This window comes from Budorcas taxicolor, chromosome 2, assembly GCF_023091745.1.
Source record: "Budorcas taxicolor isolate Tak-1 chromosome 2, Takin1.1, whole genome shotgun sequence".
NCBI classification, from domain to species: Eukaryota; Metazoa; Chordata; class Mammalia; order Artiodactyla; family Bovidae; genus Budorcas; species Budorcas taxicolor.
Window position 1 is genome coordinate 40,036,124 of NC_068911.1, and position 21,102 is coordinate 40,057,225.

At 44.1% G+C, this 21,102-nt stretch overlaps 1 protein-coding gene across 1 annotated transcript; it reads right to left on the minus strand.

Moving 5' to 3' along the window:
- Positions 1-18,151: 18,151 nt before the first annotated feature.
- On the minus strand, positions 18,152-19,000 carry LOC128066534 (olfactory receptor 2C1). Its single transcript, XM_052659563.1, has one exon. The coding sequence runs from the start codon at positions 18,998-19,000 to the stop codon at positions 18,152-18,154; it is 849 nt and encodes a 282-aa protein (XP_052515523.1).
- Positions 19,001-21,102: the final 2,102 nt, after the last annotated feature.

Genomic DNA, 21,102 nt, shown 5'->3' on the forward strand with positions numbered 1-21,102 from the left:
CTTTTCTTCTATTCTTCTCAGCCTCGCTTCAAAGTTGAGCCTTTTTCAACTATGAGTCTGGGTCTGCCCATCTATGACAGGCTCAGGTCTCTGATTCCAGAAAGACACATTTCACTGGTATCTAGGAGACCTGCTTCCCAATGATAAGAGATGGAATCTGAACTGCAGGATGGCAGTGACAGCCAGTGAACCAAGCAGGTTGAAGCAAAGCATGATTGCAATAAAGACTCCCCAGGCACAACCATCCCCACAGGACAGCAATCAGCCCTGCGTGGCAAGCCAGAGCCCTATGAAGCTTGCCATTAGCACTTTGGGCAGTGCTGCTTCCAGGAAGTGGAGGTGAGGAGCACCTGGTCCCCATGAGAAGGTAGCTGGTCCCCATAAAGTTTTTAGCAAACTCTGAGAACTCTGCTGCCAGTGGCTGAGGCTTAAGACACACTCAAAAGAGCAAGTCCTAGAGCTGCTGGTTATGGAGCAGTTTCTGCCAGAAAAGGTTCAGAGCTGGATGAGGGAGCAGTGCCCAGAGAATGGTGACAAAGTTGTGGCTCTGGTTGAGGATGTACAGAGAGCAGCCAGGCAACAGGTGAAAAAAGGCAGTCAGAACCCTGTGGTTTTCGTCATGAGGAAGTTGGTGTGAGCAGCACAGGAATCCAGTTACTGGAGAGGTGCTTAGTTGAGAAATTCCAGAATTCATCTGCTGCCCAGAGAGTATTATTAATAGCTATATTGCATTGATCTTATGCCCTTCGTCAGTGTGAAGAATTTCTCGAATTTCTCATTTGCTGAAATAACTTAGACATTCATATATTCAGTGAATGCTTAGAGTCACTAATTAAAGTGGTAAAACACTCATCAGAGTTCTCCAAAACAAGGCCAGGGAAAGAACAATTCTTCACTCAGCAAGTCAGGAAAATTAGAGATGTTTGTGAATTTAAATCTAATCTCTCCTGCTAGAAGGTTCCTTGAAGGAGTGTGCCATGTGTTGTACACTAAACAAAGTCACACTAGAGCCAGTCCCTGCTGTCTGGATTAAGTGGTCAGTTTGAAACAGTGATGAGTTTCACATGATACCTGCGTGTGGAGGGAGAGATTCAGTCTGAGATCTGATCAGTGTAACATTCTTGTATATTTCAGAAGAAGGGGGCAGTGTGAAAGGCATAGGAAAAGGAAAAGTAACGTGAAGCCTTCCGTTGTGGGTCAGGGGAGGGCTAGCCTGAGTGTGACTGTGTCTGGAGCAGGAGGCAGCCCACTGGCGCTCCAAGTCTGCATGGCTGGATTGGGATGTGCTTGTGTTTTCCAGGGAGGAGGCAGATGTGCATATCAGCCATAGGAGGAAGAGTTGGGGGGTGGGGTTGTAGATAAAATTTCATAAGATTGAGGATTGAGAGGTTCTGACATAATTTGGAGGGAGGAGCAGTGTGGTGACGATACATCAGAAATGGGGGAGATTAATATAAAATCCATAGCTGGGGGACTATTGATAGTAACTAGGCTGGATGTAGAAGGGCAGGAGAGCATCTGTATGAAGTCAGTTTGGAGAGGAGACTAAGCATGGCAGAATCCCTCTGTTATCACAGTCATCCTAGACATCTTGCCACTTACGTATGGACCATCTCTCCCTACTGTCCACCACCACCTCAGAACCACACGCTTCATGTGAATGACCACAGCACAGGAATGTAAGCATTAAAACAGCTCTTTGAAACCCCTTAGGGAGGGGAAGGGGAGCAGGAAGTAGAAGTGAGACTCCAGCTGCCTCTCATCATCTCTCCTCTGTCACTTTAGGCAGGAATTTGTAGTGACAGATGATGGGGTCTGTCCCCAGGTCCTGGAATCGGGGAAGGATCTGAAAATGCCCATCGAGGAGACACCTCTCTTGGGGGCAGCAGAGAATCACTGAGATCCCACCCCAAAAGAGTTGGACTCGTCTTAGTGACTAAACAACAAACACCTGAACAGGGGGTTCATCCAGGGGAATGGACTGTGAAGGGGTCATGGAGCTCAGCCCAGAGACTGCGGGGGCAGTCAGAAGCTTAAGCAGGAGCCTCCGCCCTCTCCTGGGGCGGGAGGGATGATCTTCTACCAGAAGTGCAGGTCTGAGCTCCAGCTGGACCCTGGCCTCTAGGTTAAATGCCTTAGAGATACATCCAAAAATCAATACTTCAAATTTTAGTTGATGGTACTAGCAGTTAAAATGGGGGCAGAGATCCTTTGTGTGTTAACTTTTTTATTACAGTTTAATGTTACTGCCTCTGAATCAGGTATTATTAAAGCATGTTGACCTCACCTTCTGCAAAGCAGTTCTTCATGAACTTGAGAACATAACCCCCTTCTTCATCTAGCTTAATTTCTTCCTAAATACATTTCTTCTACTTTTTTTCTTCCATGGCTCTTTTTTTAAAAATTTGTCTTAGTGTTTTAGAAAAATTTTAATCAAAAATTTAACTAAAATTAATTGAGGTGAAATTAATCACCTAATGTAAAATTAGTCATCTCAAGTGAACTATTCAGTTGCGTCTAGTACAGTCACAATGTAGTACTAGGATCACCTCTATCGTATTCCAAAATAGTTTTCACTCCCACCCCCTCCGCCTCTCCCAAATAAACCCCATGCTTATTAAGCAGTTGCTCCCCATTCTCTCTCTATGGATTTGCCTGATTTGGACATTTTACAGGAAGAATCCTACAATACATGACCTTTTGTTTCTAGCCTCTCTCATTTATGTTTCCAGTTTACAAAGTATCACTTCTTGGTCTGTTTTTAGGGCTGTGTAATATGTCACTGGAGAAGGAAATAGCAACCCACTCCAGTATTCTTGCCTGGAGAATCCCATGAATAGAGGAGCCTGGTGGGCTACTGTTCATAGGGTCACAAAGAGTTGGACACGACTGAGTGGCTGAGCACAATATGCCACTGCATAGCCAGACCAAAGCTCTGTCTTTGTAAGTCTCCTTCTGTGAAGCACTTCGGCTGCATACATTTCTAGATGAGCCGAAGACTACTGCTGCCTTTTCTGCTTAATTCAAAACTGTCATTACAGGTTACTAAGTAATTTTTTAAAGCCACCTCATCTTTATGTAACTCAGATCCTAGAGAAAAACACTGTGTTTTCATGCGGTTTAAAAAGGCAAGCTTCTGTTGATGAAATGGAAAACCTTCTAAGAGTTTACCTGCTTTGGTATTTTTCAAGCAAAGTAAATACACTATCAGTACCTCTGAAAACTTTGCCATTTAGAATTTATTTTACTTTGAATCCTTGGGAACATCTGTGCTCTTTGGTGGCTGATTTCTGAGGCTCAGGGGTCTGAGTAAAGGGGACAGGACTCACCATGTTCTGCGTTCAGCTCTGACAGCTCACTGTACCCACAGGCGGCTCAGATCCCAGGTGGTGAAGCCTCCCCAGGGGTCACAGAACTCTGAGTGTCCTCTGAAGTTCTGCTAGTAAGTTAGCAAAATGTACCATTTCCTTTGTAGTATTCTTGAAGGTGGGGGTCTGAGAAAGAGTTCATTCTCTTGGTCTGAAAAAATAAAAGGATTGAGTTCCTGTGGCATTTTAAAGAGCATTATGATTATCTCTGGGTGGTTGGGCAAGGAACCATTCTCTTCCCCCGATATATATATATATACCATGCACATGTTTCTTTAAAATGAAAAAAAAATCTTTTTATTTTAAAAAGGCTATTGTGTCAGGAGGGATCTAGTAAAAGAAACTTTTTAACACACAGGCAGGCCATTGGCTATGGCAGTGGTCCTGAAATCTGACTGTGCACCAGACTCACCTGAGGGCATGTTAAACAGAATCCCAGGCCTCACCCCAGAGCTGCTGATTCTTTAGATCTGAGGTGGAGCCCAGGAATATGCATCTCTGGTGCACTCCCAGGTGCTGCTGGGGCTGCAGGCTTTGGCACCCCACTTATAACCTCTGCTCTGTGACTGTTATGTGGAGACTGCCCTCTAGCAGTGGCTGTTTTCTCCCCTAGTACTGGGGTCCAGCCCCAGTTGGATCCAGGGTATCTGAAGAGTGGACGGTGTTGGCGACGAGAGATTTATTTATTTAGAGATATAGAAGGAGATAAGGATTTACTTAGAGATGTAGAGAGTGATAAAGAAAGAATGTTGCAGTTAAGAAAATAGAGGAGAGAAAGAGGCTGATATTCCTTGGTTTACACAGAAAGCCAATAAAGTCCCAAGTCAAGGGACTTACACCGTTCACATAGGCCACAGGTGCCTGCTTGAATAGCGGAGGGTGCCCCACCTTGGGCTCCCTCTCGCGTGGGTCTTAGAAGCCAAGGCAGAGAAGTGAACACAGTGAGCCCCTGTGCTCCAAGGGATCAGCTTGAAAAAGAGAGTAAGAGAGAGAAAGAAAGAAAAAGAGAATTGACACGGGGAGCCAAGCGATGATGAGGCGAGGCCCAAAATTTTATTTTTCCAGGAGGCTTATTTACCTTAAGCTGTACATAGAGAATAATGGAAAATACAAAGTCATGCAGGTTCAGCAGCCCTGACCCTTATTGAGACCAGGCTTTCTCTCTGCATACCTATCTGTATACACAGGTCTTAGGTGATTTACATCATCTTCTGGCCAGGAGGCCTATTAGCAGCATTTTATGGACCTTTTCTGATAAGGGTCCGTCAACCAGAAAATTTATTTGTCCTAAAAGTGTTGTTCTTTCCAAAGTCTGGTGCCACTCTCAGAAAGCACTAAATAAAGTTACATTCTTACATAGCAAGGATACAACGATTTATAACAAAGAAAGAGGAGTACAATGATTTATAACAAAGAGAAAATTCATTAACTCAAAAGTCTATTGCTAACATCAAAACTACTATATTCCTATTTCTGCATCCCAATTACATTGATTAATATCCTCCCAGGTGCCTAAAAGATAAGGGATAAGGAGGCCTGGCGGCAATCATTAACTCAACAATGAAACCCTTCACCAATATAATTCTTAGCTCTTTAAAAAGCTCTAATCTTTAAGATGTTTTAAGCTTCCCATGCCTCTCCCAGTTGGGAGGCTGTAAACAATCACATTCGTAGTTGTAAAAGTCCGGGGAAACCTGTCAGGCAAGTTAGAGAGCCATCAAAGGGGTTTGAGCTGAGACACTCCTTTTATATGCAGGAGACTATTAACTGGAGCTCTAAGTTAATTCTCCAGAGAAAGGTGGTCGGGGATAGCCCCTTGTTAATGTCAGAGGAGTTGGTGAAAGTCATGAAATAATAAAACAGACAGATTCTGGTTTTGGGGTATTCCCTCGAGACCTGTCTTGCCTAGCCTACCAGGTCTCTCTGCATGACCTTGTCATGGGTGGGATCTCCCGTGCTGGCTCCCGGCACCCTAGCCTGGCTTACTCCAAAGGTCTCTGGGAACCTTCCACAGAAGAGGGGTCTGGAGACCAGGAGACAGGTGCTGGGGCCCAGGTGAACTGTGTTTGACACCTTTTGTCTCTTTAAGTTCCCATTTCACCTTGCACTCCCACTCTCCCTAAAAATCTTTTTTTCTGGAGATGTTGGAAAGATTATCATGTGCTTCACTGAGTTTATCTTGGGTTGTCCCCTTGTTCTGTCCACTGATATCATGACATGGCTCTTTACCCACCCTGATCCTTTTCTGGGAGGCCTGACCTCCCCCTGCTTTGCTCTGTCCCTGATTTGATAATCATGGTCCTGTCTCTGCCCCAGTGACAACCTAGCCTGGATCAGAGAACACGCAGAGACCCCAGATACTAATCAGAGAAGGGCAGCAGGGAGAGGGAAAAGCCTAAGACTTCTTCCACAAGGGAGACTAGAGTGAAAGTCCACAAGACACCAGCAACTGGGGAAGAAAAATCAAGGGTGAAGCACAAGAACCTGACTCAGCAGATGGGACAGAGGCAGGCAAGACAGAGACATCAAGAACAAAAGAGAACTGGAAATGGGATGATACAAAGGAAGAAGAAATGAATGAGCCTCTTCTGAGGTCCAGGTAAGTGTTTGGGCACTCCGAGCTAAAAAGAGGCTGGGCAGGCACGCCAGTGTCAGGAAGGCAACGAGGAGGTTCTCCAGGGAGAGTAAGGAGAAACCTGCATCCCAACAGAGGATGAACCCCTGGAGGCTTCATATTGGGAGGAGACCTGCACACATCTCCTGTGTGGGAAAAATTGCTCTCACCACTCTCAGAGTTGTCTCTCTCACCACCACCCAGTCCCCAAACTGGAAAAGGCTTCTAAATGTCACAAATGTGGGAAGAGCTTTAGTCAAAGTTCTTATCTTGTTCGACACCAAAGAATCCAGAGAGAAACTTCCCAAGTGCAGTGAGTGTGGGAAAGGCTTCAGCGAGTGCTTCAGCCTCACTGCCCGCTTGAGAACTCACACAGGGGAGAGACCTGACCAGTGTGCGGAATGTGGGAAAAGCTTCAACCAGAGCTGCAGCCTCACTGTTCCCCAGAGGACCCACATGGGGGAGAAGCCATATTAGTGTGTGGTCTGTGGGAAAAGATTCAACAACAGCTTCCAGTTCATCACTTACTGTGAGTCCACGTTGAAGACAGCCCCACAGTTGTGGGCAGTGTGAGAAAAGCTTCAATAACGGCTCCCCCTTGAGAGCCCACCACAACCCCACATGAGGGAAAAGCCTCACCAGTGCTCTCAGAGTGAGAAAAGCTTCACCAAGAGTCCTGCCCTGAATGGTCTAGTGGTTTTCCCCACTTTCTTAAAGTTAAGTCTGAATTTGGCAATAAGCAGTTCATGATCTGAGCCACAGTCAGCTCCTAGTCTTGTTTTTGCTGACTGTATAGAGCTTCTCCATTTGGCTGCAAAGAATATAATCAATCTGATTTTGGTGTTGACCATCTGGTGATGTCCACGTGTAGAGTCTTCTCTTGTGTTGTTGGAAGAGGGTGTTTGCTATGACCAGTGCATTCTCTTGGCAGAATTCTATATTAGCCTTTGACCTGCTTCATTACGCATTCCAAGGCCAAATTTGCCTGTTACTCCAGGTGTTTCTTGACTTCCTACTTTTGCATTCCAGTCCCCTATAATGAAAAGGACATTTTTTCGGGATGTTAGTTCTAGAAGGTCTTGTAGGTCTTCATAGAACTGTTCAACTTCAGCTTCTTCAGCATTACTGGTTGGGGCATAGACTTGGATTACTGTGATATTGAATGGTTGCCTTGGAAACGAACAGACATCTTTCTGTTGTTTTTGAGATTGCATCCAAGTACTGCACTTTGAACTCTTTTGTTGACTATGATGGCTACTCCATTTCTTCTAAGGGGTTCCTGCCCACAGTAGTAGATATAATGATCATCTGAGTTAAATTCACCCATTCCAGTCCATCTTAGCTCACTGATTCCTAGAATGTGGATGTTCATTCTTGCCATTTCCTGTTTGACCACTTCCAATTTGCATTGATTCATGGACCTAATATTCCAGGTTCCCATGCAATGTTTCTCTTTACAGCATTGGACCTTGCCTCTATCACCAGTCCCATCCACAACTGGGTGTTGTTTTTGCTCTGGCTCCTTCCCTTCATTCTTTCTGGAATTATTTCTCCACTGATCTCCAGTAGCATGTTGGGCATCTACCAACCTGGAGAGTTCATCTTTCAGTGTCCTATCTTTTTGCCTTTTCATACTGTTCATGGGGTTCTCAAGGCAAGAATACTGAAGCGGTTTGCCATTCCCTTCTCCAGTGGACCACACTCTGTCAGACCTCTCCACCATGACCTGGCCGTCTTGGGTGGCCCCACATGTCATGGTTTAGTTTAACTGAGTTAGACAAGGCTGTGGTCCATGTGATCAGATTGGCTAGTTAGCTGTCTGTGATTGTGGTTTCAGTCTGTCTGCCCTCTGATGCCCTCTCTCAGCGCCTACAGTCTTACTTGGGTTTCTCTTACCTTGGACGTGGGGGTATCTCCTCTTGGCCACCGCCCCTGACCTTGGACATCAGGTAGCTCCTCTCGCCTGCTCCTGCACCATCGCAGCCTAATGACTATACAGTGGAAGTGAGAAATAGATTTAAGGGACTAGATCTGATAGACAGAGTGCCTGATGAACTATGGACAGAGGTTCATGACATTGTACAGGAGACAGAAATCAAGACCATCCCCAAGAAAGAGAAATGCAAAAAAGCAAAATGGCTGTCTGAGGAGGCCTTACACTCCCACTCCTGGGTGTGCGGTGATCAGGGAAACTGGGATGCAGCTGCTGGACTCCTGGAATTCTTTGAGTGCCTCCACCCTCCAAACCGCCTTACTCTCTATTCTGCTAGACAGGAGAAGGAACCCAGAATACTAGAGCACCCCAGCCCTTGCCTGTCAGTGTTTTAGGAGTGTCTGGAGCAGATAGTAAGAACTGGAGAATATCTTCAGTTATTCATTCTTTCAGAAAATATCTGATTGCCTATAAAGTACCAGGTATTACACAGAAGCCAAACAGAAGGCAGTGAGTGAAACACACTATATTTTCCTTCCAGAACCAGCCTCACTGGGCCCCTCGGAAATAGAGTGCATCAGGCAGCACCAGCCAGCCCACAAGCCCCAGGATCTGAATCCCAGCTCTGCAGGGCCACCCTTCCAAGCTTCGAAGTTTTGATGAACCAAAACCTTTCTCCTGTAATCCCACCACTCCCTGTGTGGTCACAGCTTCCTATGGTTACCCCCTCTGTTACCTTAGTGTCTACATCCCACTGACAAATCAGCCTGATCACTGCACCAGCCACTTGAGAATAAATTGGAAGTAGGCTGTACAAAAGGCAACATCCCAGGTCTATCCATTTCCTCAGGTGTGTAACTTATACTCTTGGTTTGCTTCAGCCCTCCAGATACCAATTAAAAAGCCCATTTTCCCCCAGTACATTTAATACTGGGTCTCTCCAAATAGTGTCTATACCTCCCTTCCTCACTGAAACATTTTAACTAATTGATACAATTTTTCAGTTGACAGTGTTCCTTTTATCCCAAGGACTGCTAACCACTTCCTACAGACAAGATTGAATATTCTCACAGCCCAGAGTACACTGAAGTCTACACACCTTGCCTTTTCACACATCTGCTCTGGTTCCTCAGCCTAAAATGAAAGACGGGGTCACAGCCAAAGCCAGAGCCAAGCTTTCAGGCCTCCTACCAGACTTCTCTTGTCACCTCCCTTCTGCCTCTCCTGTGAGGGACTGCCTTACCAGTCAGTTTGGGGACACCCAGGACTTCTGGGGTCCTGGGCCAGACCGTGCCCATGTCATTGCTGACATAACAGGCAAATTCTTGCTTTCATCATCATCAGCTCCAGCTTCCACTCAGCTCGGCTTCTGGCTAGAGACCAAGAAAAGGACTGAGGGGTTTCACGTGTGCTGCTCACAGGATGCTAGCATAACCTGGCTACTCTCTGTGGTACGGAAGTTACCCGGTAGGACTTTGAACTTATGCCACCCTGTTCTGGCATCTGGAGGAAGCTGTGCTCCTGAAACTGCTTGGGCATTCCCTGTACAGTTGGCCATTCCAGTGGTACTTCTGGAGTTTTCCATAAGTTGGGGATTTGCTGAGATTTGCAAATAAAGTCTGGGTTTCCTCGTAGTCCCAATGCACACCTGCTATCATGGGTTAAGTGACTTGCATAGTGACTAAGTGAAAGAGCTAGATTTTGAACCTAAGTCAAATCAATTTCAAAACCTTTAATTTTTCACTCTCTCAGTGTTCTGGCTACCAATTTCTGTGAAACCTTGAAGCACAGACCTTATATTACATGCTCAAACCACCAAGGCAGCCTTGTTGTGGCAGGGGCCATAGACCCAGCCTTCTCGGGAGGAGGAAGGCACAGCTGAGGGTTCATGTCACACCCATTATGACCAACTACCTTCCAAGGATGCTGTCATCCCTGGCACTAAATTAAGAGCTAGTTAATCACACAGTATAGATTAGACATGATCCAAAGAACTTTTATAGCCCAAAGTGAGAAAAAGCAGAAAGAGACCAATTAAAAAGAAACAAAAGGAGATATCAGAGATCTCACTCTTTGCAGAGGATTGTCAAGAGGTACCCCTTCCATGGAAGCATGATATACATGACTGGGTAGAACAGAAGAGTAAGAATCCCAGTGCCCTGCCTGACAGTGGCAGGGTCTTATCGGTCTGGCCAGCTAGGCCTCTCCAATGAAAACTTCATTTCTACTTCACTTTGCTAAGTTTGGGTGAGAAGGCACAGATTTTTTTTCTCCCATTCAAGTCAGTGTTACCTAATGGAAATGCTTTCACTATTAGGTGGATCCAGTGTCCAGTCCCAGCTCAACTCCATAGTAACTGACCTTAGGGAAAATATTCAACTTCTCTAACCTACTTTTTGTCATGTGAGCATAACTATGCTGGCCTTGCAGCATAGTGAAAAAGATTAGAAATACTATTTGTAAAGCATCTGGCTCAGTGCTTTGACACATACAAGATGCAAAGTAAATTGTTTGTGGTGATAGTAACAGAAGCTCCTTAAAGGAACTCCTTTGTAGCATATCTCACTACTTGATATATATTTATTGGTTTAATGTCTATCATCTGTATAAGAATGTAAGGTTCTTGGAGAATGGGTGATTTGTTCATTGCTGAATCACAGCACCAGATAAATATTTTGTAAAGGAATGAAAGGGTGAAACTAGACAAGGAAATCTGAGTCTTTACACCTGATTAACTGGGTGTCCAGTACTTAAGCATTATAAAGACTATGAAAGGAGACAAAGACTGGTCTCTGGCTGAAATGTCCCTGAGCTCTCTCTTTCTCCCCTTAGTGTCCACTCCATGGCTCCAGGGCAGGATTTCTGCAGGTTCATCACCATTGACATATGGGACTAGACAGGTCTTTGTTGTCTGTGTCGGTGGGTGGTCTATGCATCATAGGATGAGTAGCCGCACCCTTGGCCTCCACCTACTAGCTATGAGGAGCACCTGCCAGGCCTGACAATGATTGCAGATTCTGCCAAATATCTTTGAGGGGCAACATGGCCCACGGTTAAGAACCCCTGGCCTTGGGGCATTATCATTAGACCAGGCTGGTACAAGGGTCTCCCATCTGCCACATGGTCTTCCTACAGGGCGAGCAGATTCTTGACTTTCTACAAATCTTATCCAATTGAATAAACTTCTCTGCTCAAAAGCATTCAAGACTACTTAAGGCCGCTGAAATAAGCCCAGACCACCTAACTTGCAGGGCTCTCCCTTGCATTCAAGACCTAATCTACACCTCCAGCTTCACTGCCCACTCTCCTATACACAGCCTACAATCCAGCACAAGTGAGCTGCTCCCATGTCTTGGAACAGGCTCTGTGCTTTCCAGCCTTAGTGCCTGTGCCCCTCCCCACCCAAACTTCACAAGACGTGATTTCATTCTTTCCCAAAAAACTGAACACTGTGGGCTGCTAGTCTCCATTCCACCCATAAGGTACCTGATGTCTTCAGTTCAGTTCAGTCGCTCAGTCATGTCTAACTCTTTGCAACCCCATGGACTGCAGCACACTAGCCTTCCCTGTCCATCACCCACTCCCAGAGCTTGCTCAAACTCATGTCCATCGAGTTGGTGATACCATCCAACCATCTCATCCTCTGTTGTGCCCTTCTCCTCCCACCTTCAATCTTTCCCAGCATCAGGGTCTTTTTCAAATGAGTCAGTTCTTCACATCAGGTGGCCAAAGTATTGGAGTTTCAACATCAGTCCTTCCAATGAATATTCAGGACTGATTTCCTTTAGGATGGACTGGTTGGATCTCCTTGCAGTTCAAGAGACTCAAGAGTCTTCTTCAATACCACAGTTCAAAAGCATTAATTCTTTGGTGCTAAGCTTTCTTTATAGTCCAACTCTCACATCTGTACATGACTACTGGAAAAACCATAGTTTTGACTTGAAGGACCTTTGTTTCCAAAGTAATATCTCTGCTTTTTAATATGCTGTCTAGGTTGGTCACAGCTTTTATTCCAAGAAGCAAGCATCTTTTAATTTCATGGCTGCAGTCACCATCTTCAGTGATTTTGGGGCCCAAGAAAATAAAGTCTGTCACTGTTTCTATTGTTTGACCCATCTATTTGCCATGAAGTGATGGGACCAGATACCATGATCTTTCTGAATGTTGAGTTTTAAGCCAACTTTTGCACTCTCGTCTTTCACTTTCATCAAGAGGCTCTTTAGTTCCTCACTTTCTTCCACAAGGTTGGTGTTATCTGGATATTTGAGGTTATTGATGTTTCTCCCAGCAATCTGGATTCCAGCTTGTGCTTCATCCAGCCCAGTGTTTCTCATGATGTACTCTGTGTACTGTGTACTCTTTATACACATACACAGTAGCATTTGAACTGTGGTGCTGGAGAAGACTCTTGAAGAGTCCCTTGGATGGCAAGGAGATCAAACCAGTCAATTGTAAAAGAAATCAACCCTGAATATTTATTGGAAGGGCTGATGATAAAGCTGAAGCTCCAATATTTGGCCATGGGACTTGAAGAACCAACTCACTGGAAAAGACTCTGATGCCAGGAAAGACTGAGGGCAGGAGAAGACAGGGGTGGCAGAGGATGAGATGGTTGTATTGCATCACCAAATCAATGGACAAGTTTGAGCAAACTTCACCAGATAGTGAAGGACAGGGAAGCCTGGCGTTCTGCAGTCTGTGGGGCCACAAAGAATGGGAACCGACTTAGCAACTGAACAATAACAACACAGTAACTTATCCTGACATCAATCCTATACAGCCAATTCTGTTACCATCCTCTAGATGAGAAAATTGCAACACTGTTTAAGTGACTGTGTAATCACAGAAGTAGGACTAGAACTCGCTTTTAACCACATGCTTTTTCCCTACGTTTAAATTTTTCTTATACCAAGAGTACTGCAGAACATTCTCACTTTAAAAAATGAATTCTCTCATCTCTTATCTCCAAAATTACACTCTCTTTCAAGAGGAAATAACTGTTTAGTGTGTATCTTGCTGAACCAAAATCTGCAATTTTGCCTGCTTAGTATATCTTCAAGCTTTTCTGTTTCAATACATCAATCTCATTTTTTTTTAACTCCTGTTTTTGGCATTCCCCATTATGAGTTCACTCTTAAATCATTTTCCTTTTGATGAACATTCAGATACTTTCCTAATTTTCACATGTGTGTGTGATTCTGGATTGGGATATTCTGGATATATTGTGAAGAGGGAGCTGATGGGTTGGGATGACAGTGTGAGGAAAAGAATAGTGGCAGCTTCTCCCTGCCTTTATTCTGACCCCACTTCATCCATCTATCAGTTACAAACAAACTGGTTACACTGTGAGAGTAGCTCTCCATCAGCATATAAATGGAGAGAACTGGGATGTGAAACAGACTGATAAACCTCCTCAGGGTAAATATTCCATCTTTTGATTAAGTATAACTCATCTTTGATAGAGCATGTCTATCTGTTTTGATCCTTACATTGTTCCTGCCATCTACTATATTCATTTTTCAGATGATGAAAAAGAGTGCCAGAGAGGGTTAATAAAACGTAAACCTGGGACATCTTGATGTGGAAGCAAGCAAGGAAATGCTCAAGGCATATGGGGACAAGTCAAAAAAACAAATGTCAGCTTGAATGGACTCCCAGTGATTAAACAAGGAAGAACAATATAATGCTATTAACAAGTTATAAACCATAGAATAAAACAGGAAACATTGATTCTGTAAGATATACATAAATAAAAGAATAAACTGAGTTTAATTAGTATCAGGATATTTAAGTAGTTTCAAAGTGCGTGTGTGCATGCTAAGTTGCTTCAGTCATAGGAGCCTGGAGAACTACTGTCCATGGGATTCTCCAGGCAAGAATATTGGAGTGGGTTTTCAGCCTTCCTCCAGGGTATATTCCCAACCCAGGGATTGAATCCACATCTCTTAGGTTTCCTGCATTGATAAGTGGGTTCTTTACCACTAGTGACACCTGGGAAGCCTCGGTTTCAAAGTACCTCCCCATAAAGTACTTAATTACAAAGTAGGAAATAATGGACCGGTCTAACAGACACCACCCTCACTTAGTGATCCAAGTAACATCATTAGCAATGAGAGACACTGAAATTTACACCACTTAGCTTGCTTAGGTTGCCACAACTGACTACCGTAGACTGAGTGACTTGAACAACAGGAATTAATTTTCTCACATTTATGAACCCTGGAGACCCAAGGTTAAGGTTCTGGAAGAATTGTTCCTGGTGAGGGCTTGTTCCTGGCTTACAGAAGCTTGCTTTGTCCACACTTGGCCTTTCCTTTGAGTGTGTGGAGAAAGACCTTCCTCTCCTTGTAAGGTCACCAATCCCATCAGACCAGGGGGCTGGCACACCCTTATGATATCACTTAACCCTAATTACCTCCTAAAGGTCTTATGACCAAATGCTATTAATTGTATTGGGGCTTAGGGCTTCAATGTATGAGTTTTGGGCATGGTAGATAATTCAGTCCATAGCATCACCTGATAGCATGCAATGAGAAGAAGGCAACATCACGTCTGAGGAGTTCCTGACAAAGATAACCTGAATCTAACTATAAGAAGCCATAAACTCAAATAGAGATATGTCCCACTAAATAACTGGATGATCTTTTAAAGTGTCAGGGTCCCAAAAGTGAAGAAAAGATGGAGGAACCATTTCAGACTGACAGAGACTAAGGAGACATGACAGTTACATGCAATATATGATTTGGAACAGAATCATTTTGCTATGAAAGACACAACAGGGACAACTGATAAAAGCGGAATGGAGTCTCAGGATTAAATAGTATAATGTATTGATGCTCAGTTAATAATTTTGATGTCTACACGGAGGTCCTATAGGAGAATGTCTTTGTTTGTTATAGATATACCATAAAATATTTGAGGGAAGACAGAGTATCATATTGTCAACTTACTTTCAAATGATCTGGGGAGGGGAAAGCCCTTTATATCATGCTTCCAACTTTTCTGTAGGTTTATGATTATTTCAAAAAGAAAAAAAATTGGAAGAGGCACAAGTTTTAGAGTCAAATGCATTTGGATCTGAGTCCCAGACCTACTACTGTGTGCTGTGAGCATGTTTCACCTTGAGCTACAATGTGCTCATCTTAAAATGGGGATGGTATAGGTTATCATGAGGATTAGAGGAGTTGATTCATGTAAAGAGTTTAGATTGTTACCTATCCCAGGGTAAGTACCCAGTAAAATCAATGTGTTCAAATCATCTATAGTCAAATAAATGACATTTTCACCCAATCATTAGCCTATAATTTCACACTCACATAATAGAGCATAAATTTACCAAGCCAAGTCACTTTTCAGTTCTATTTCTCATCATCTCCTTTATTCCAACATCTAACCACAGCTATGGGATTGAGCTTGAAGGCTGTGAAGACAGGGGAAGGACTGACTATTTTCAATGGAAGGTTCAAAACTTAGTCACCGAACTCATTTTGCTAGTTTACAGTGCAGGTTAGGATCTGAACAGATTCTGAAGGGCTCTATGAGATGGGATAGTAAACTTACTTAAATACACTGACCAGACCAGCATCTTCAAATGCTGTACATTTCTGTTTTACTAAAGTTGATGAACCTTTTATACTTCTTGGTATTTCATTTTTTTTCTTTTTTTGAATTTCCAACGGAATAAGACACCAAACATATTTTTTTCATCTGAAACCTAGAAATGGAACATAAAAGTCCTCAAAACAAGGAGCTTCCCTCACAATTGTTTTTCCCAATTTTTTAAAAATTAATTTTTAATTGGAGGATAATTGCTTTGCAATGTTGTGTTGGCTTCTGCTTTTCTTGTTTTTGACTTTGTTTCATGCCCTGAGAATGGAGGACGAACACATGTGCACTCTGATGATGGTGTACGTTGTCCCCAGGATGCATACACGTCTCAAGCTTTTTCTCCTCCCTCTAATGCTGTCTTACCATGCCCCTAACTGCAAGTTAGATTTAAACTGTCCTGTACTTTACGTAGGGAGACTCTGCAGAACTCTCAAGTGTTTGAACAGAATGCCTATTTATTTTCTTTATATTTTCCCCCAAATAAGTTTGCAGTGGCTGAGTGGGTAAAGAATCTGCCCTGCAGTGCAGGAGGCTCAGCAGACACCAGTTTGATCCCTGGGTCAGGAAGATCCCCTGGAGGAGGAAATGGCAACCCACTCCACTCCAGTATTCTTGCCTGAAAAATCTCATTGACAGAGGAGCCTGGCGGACTACAGTCCAAAGGGTCGCAGAGTCAGACAAAACTGAACATACACATACCTCCTTGGAAAGTACTGTTCTCATAAATTAACCATCTGGCATTCTGGTTTATATATCAGCTTTAGGAGCTTGGTTGTTGTGATTCTGCCTCCTGAGAAGTGCATCTTATCTGAGTGTGCTGATGAATAGAAATTTTGAGTCTGCAAGACTCTGGACTTTAATGAATTGACCAAGGTAATGCTGCTAAGTGGTGAGCCCTGGAGACATACTTCAGTATTACTGTGTAAGAAACTGAGAAAATAGGTCATGGCTCTGATCTGAAACTGGAAAAACAGATTCAGGTTGGGACAATATAATTAGATGTCTTTGGGAGGCATTATGGAAATGTGGAAAGAGGGGAAATTTGTCATTGTTCGTTCAGCATTGTCCAATTGACCGGATCACCCCAAAGTGGCAAATGTGAAAATGGTTCACGTGATGTATTTAGCTCCTAGTGTGAAAAAGGAAGACTCATGAGCCTTGTTAATTAACTCACAAAAGTATTTAGAGCACCTACTATGTATAGAGCATGTGTTTAGGTGCTGTGGGAGAAACAAGACTCTAGAAAATAGCCCTAAAATCAACTGATCTCCTTTTCTCTGGTAATGGTTTGTCAAGCAACTTTCTCATATCCACCCAGCTTTCCTCCCTGGGGAAAGAACACGTGGACTTTGGTGGCAGGCGTGGATTTCCTCGGCAATTCTAGGGATGTGAAGAATCCCAAACTGGCATTCTAATTCCACTACCTGAGGTCTTTGCTGAGTTACGGTGTGCAGGACTGATTACTGAATTCCAGAAACTTAAGGGGTGAAGGGCTAGATCATGAGACAGAGGAGATGCTTTACAGATGGACAATCTTTCCTGGGCTCTTAAACTTGCTTAAGGAATCTCAGAGCATTCCATAACCACTGACCACACTAGCATATCCAAATGCTGGTAGCAAACCTGATGGCTGGGACGTTGGTGAAGAAATTGTTTATTTTTATTTATTCATTTTTGGCCACAGAGGATGTAGGATCTTAGTTCTCTGACCAGGGATTGAACCCCTGGCCCTACAGTGGAAGTACATAGTCTTAACCACTGGACCCAGGGAAGGCCCAGTGAGAAAATGATTTAGATGAAACTATTTAATTGAAAGAAAAATGGTCTTGGGAATTCCCTGGTGGTCCAGTGGTTAGGACTTCAGGCTTCCACTGCAGGGGGCACGGGTTTCATCCCTGGTAGGGGAATTAAGTTTCCGCAAGTCTCAGGGCCCAGCCAAAAAAAGAAAAATGGTCTTCTTTCAGGATTGGATGAGGCAAAAGGGAAAGTGGGATGTAGACATAAAGGAGAGGGTAAACAATGACAGAGGCATATGGGTGGGGGGTGAGGGCAGACAGACTGAAATACTAAGAAGAGACAAAGAGATGGAAAAAGATGATGGATGGATCAGGTGCAAAGATGAAGTTCTTGGGTTCTGGCCTCATTTCATGGAACTATATAAGATACTGCAAGTGGATAATTAGGAAAAGTACAGAGTTTAGAAACATACAAAATTCTCTAAAATACAATACTACACATGTAATATTTATTACACATAATGAATATGTAAAAATAACATGTGGACAGAAGTAACCGTGAGCTAAGTCAACAAACTCTGAGCCTCGATGGCAGCCTCTGCTCTGTTATCTGTGGTCCACAGGAAGATATTTGGTAAATAAGTGTAGAACCTAAGAAATAACACTAGCCATGGGCCAACAGCTTAGTGCTGTGGAGAATAAGCTTGTGCTGGGGTTAGTACTCCTCATGCTCCCCTGGCCAGAGAGAGAATGAGAAAAAGCATGTAGAGATGAAAAGGTGGTAAATGATGAAGGAATTTTCCCTTCTTTCAGCTGACTTCTCTTCCCTTCCCCAGCAGCCTCCTCAGCGCCCCCTTCACCTCCTTGTTCCTCAGAGTGTAAATGAGAGGGTTCACCATGGGTGTGACCACAGAGTAGAAGAGAATTTGCCCTGGTCCTGCTTGCTGGTCTTGGCTGGAAGCAGATACCCATAGATAGCTGAGCCATAGAAGAGGAGCACCACCAGCAAATGGGAGAGGCACGTGTTAAAGGCCTTCCTGCGTCCCTCAGCGGAGCGGATCTTCAGCACTGCCTGAGCTATGTAGCAGTAGGAGATCAGGATGACGCTTAGCGGGACAGCAGTGAAGAACGTGCAGACGCTGTTGAGCACAGGCTCATTGAGACTCGTGTCAACACATGCCAGTTTGATCATAGCAGGCACCTCACACAGGAAGCTGTCCACCCTCCGGTGCCCACACAAAGGAAGCTGCAGAGTGAATGTTGACTGGACCACAGAGTTGCCCAAGCCACCCAACCAGGCAATGGCAGCCAGCAGCCAGCAGAGCCAAGGATTCATAATGGTGGTGTAGTGCAGGGGTCGGCACACCGCAACGAAGCGGTCAAATGCCATCACCACCAACAGGATGCACTCGGCGGCCCCTAGCCAGAGGAAAACATAGAGCTGGGTCACACAGCCACCATAGCTGATGGTCTTGTCTGCTCCGCACAAGTTGGTCAGCATTTGGGGGACTGAGCTAGTAGTAAAGGCAAGGTCCAGGGAGGAGAGGTTGCTGAGGAAGAAGTACATGGGTGTGTGGAGCCGGGCATCCAGGATGGAAAGCAGGATCATGGCTGAGTTCCCAAACAAGGTCAGCAAGTAGGAGAAGAGGATGCCTACAAAAAAGATCATCTCCAGCTGGGGATGGTCAGACACACCCATCAGAATGAAGCCCTCCAAGGAGCTGCTGTTGGCCCTTTCCATCTTTGGTTGCCTTCAGTCACTTGGGGAATCTGTCCAGGGAAAACCAGGAGTAAAGCGAGTGAAGAGGAAGCTGCTGGATTAGGTGGATCTGCATCAGTGTGGTTCTGATGTCATTGAGCTTCGTAGTTAAGAACCAGTTTAAACTTTATGATTGCAAGCGTTCATGCAGTCCTCAAATACTGCCAGTCCTACAATGAATGGAAACTTTATTCCATGTGAATATCAAACCTTATTACAGGAATGAAGAAAGTGCCTTATAAAGAACAAAAAGATTTCATCTTCAGTTCAACACAGTAATGACAACAGGATAGAAGGAGTTGACCATTGGAGCTAAATGTGGAAATTCTCAAAATACAGATTTACCCAGCCAAAGTTTTGGTGTACTCAGGAAAGGGTCACGCAGACTTGCTGTATTTGGAAAAGCTCCCCAGAAGGTTCTAATAATTTTTTTCCTGTCTTTTCTATATCCTTAACCAGCCCCCAAGTGAAAACTCCTGGTCTAGAAAGATGAAGCTTGAGGGAGAAGGTGATAAGTTTACAAAATCATGCAAAGAATGGGCAGCGTGGGCAGACTTACTCACCAAATACAGAAGATACAAATATGTGAGTTTACAAGAGGTTAATGTAGGACAAAACTTCACTTGAGCCCAAGCACGTGCAGGTGGAACAGGCTAAAGATAGAAACAAGGTTTACTCCAAAGCCAGTTAAATCAGTTATCGGGTGTCCATAATTAGTAAAGGATAACAGAAGATTTCAGAGGCGATCTCTGAAAGTTTGAGGTATATGACCATTGTACCCACCTTAAACGATGGAGTAATTCTTAATATCTCATAAACAAAAATTACCTATTGTTAATAATGGACCAGTTGCCATCTCCTTTCATTGGGCAAGACCTAGGCTTTCCTGATAATCATGAACCAAAGCCCTTCCCCCTTCTTTGACTAATAAATAAAAGGATCTGAGAAGAAAACAAAAACAGTATTGGGTGAGCTGTCCTCATCCGGACACTGAAGACTGGCAATAAATGCTCTGCCTCTTCCTCTGGACCAGAATGTCCACAGGAACCTTGGCTGCCACACCCAAAGAGTAGCTTTATGGGAGATGTTCCTCAAGGGATATATGTAAGTGTGCCATCTGGTCCTGGTGCTCCAGGCAGTGATCACTTGGCCACATCTCTTGGCCAAAACCTGAAGAACTGTCCTTTCCATCAGTAAGTAGCAGAAACACTGGAGATTCTGATGCTAGATTCCACCCAGAAGTGAGGCAGGAAATCTCTTCTAATTGTCTCTTTCTTCAGATGAGCAATGTAGTCCTTCTACTGAGTCAGGGATGATATAGATTTCAGAACACTTTTCAACCCTCCTTCCTTTCTCTACCTAATACCTTAAGAAGTGACTGCCTATTCTATTCGTTTGGGTCTTAAGGGAGCTGAGTTACTAATCTGATAGCTCATATTTCTGTTCTTCTAACATCCATCTCCCTACTTCCTCCTAGAAGTTCCTGTCCCCTTGTGTCCCTTGAGGAGAAAGACACAGAGACAGACATAGCCCGTCTTCTTCCATAAGCTACCTGGTCTCCAGGTGGCTGATGCTCTGTGGCTGCTCAGTGATCCCACAATTTCTTTTGGTCCCCACTCTGTGCGTAACAAGGAATAAACCAGTCAGCATGGGGAAAGGACAGGGCATACCTGGAGTGGGAGGTTACTGACTCCTGCCACTCAGCAGATTCAGGAGGGAGCACCATATCAGATGGATTCTTGGCCTGATCTGCACAAACTCCCCAAGCAAACATGACTGTAATAACTTCAAGTTTGAATTCAGCAACTTGACGCTCTTCAGGATGTTTTCCTCCCTCAAAGGGTCTCTCAACTTGTAATTGAGAGTTCTTGTTCTCAATCACAAGAGTTCTCTTGTAAGCTGGAATGTTAAGCTGATCCGGCACTATTCGCATTTTAAGAGGAGCTCAGAGAGGACCATACTGAACTCAGAGCAGGTGCCATTTATAGTGTAATTTAGGAGCACCTAGATGGAGTTTGTTCGGGTACAGAAGGATTTTTAGGGATCACTCGTGTGTGCGTAGATGGTTCCCATCTTGGCCTGTC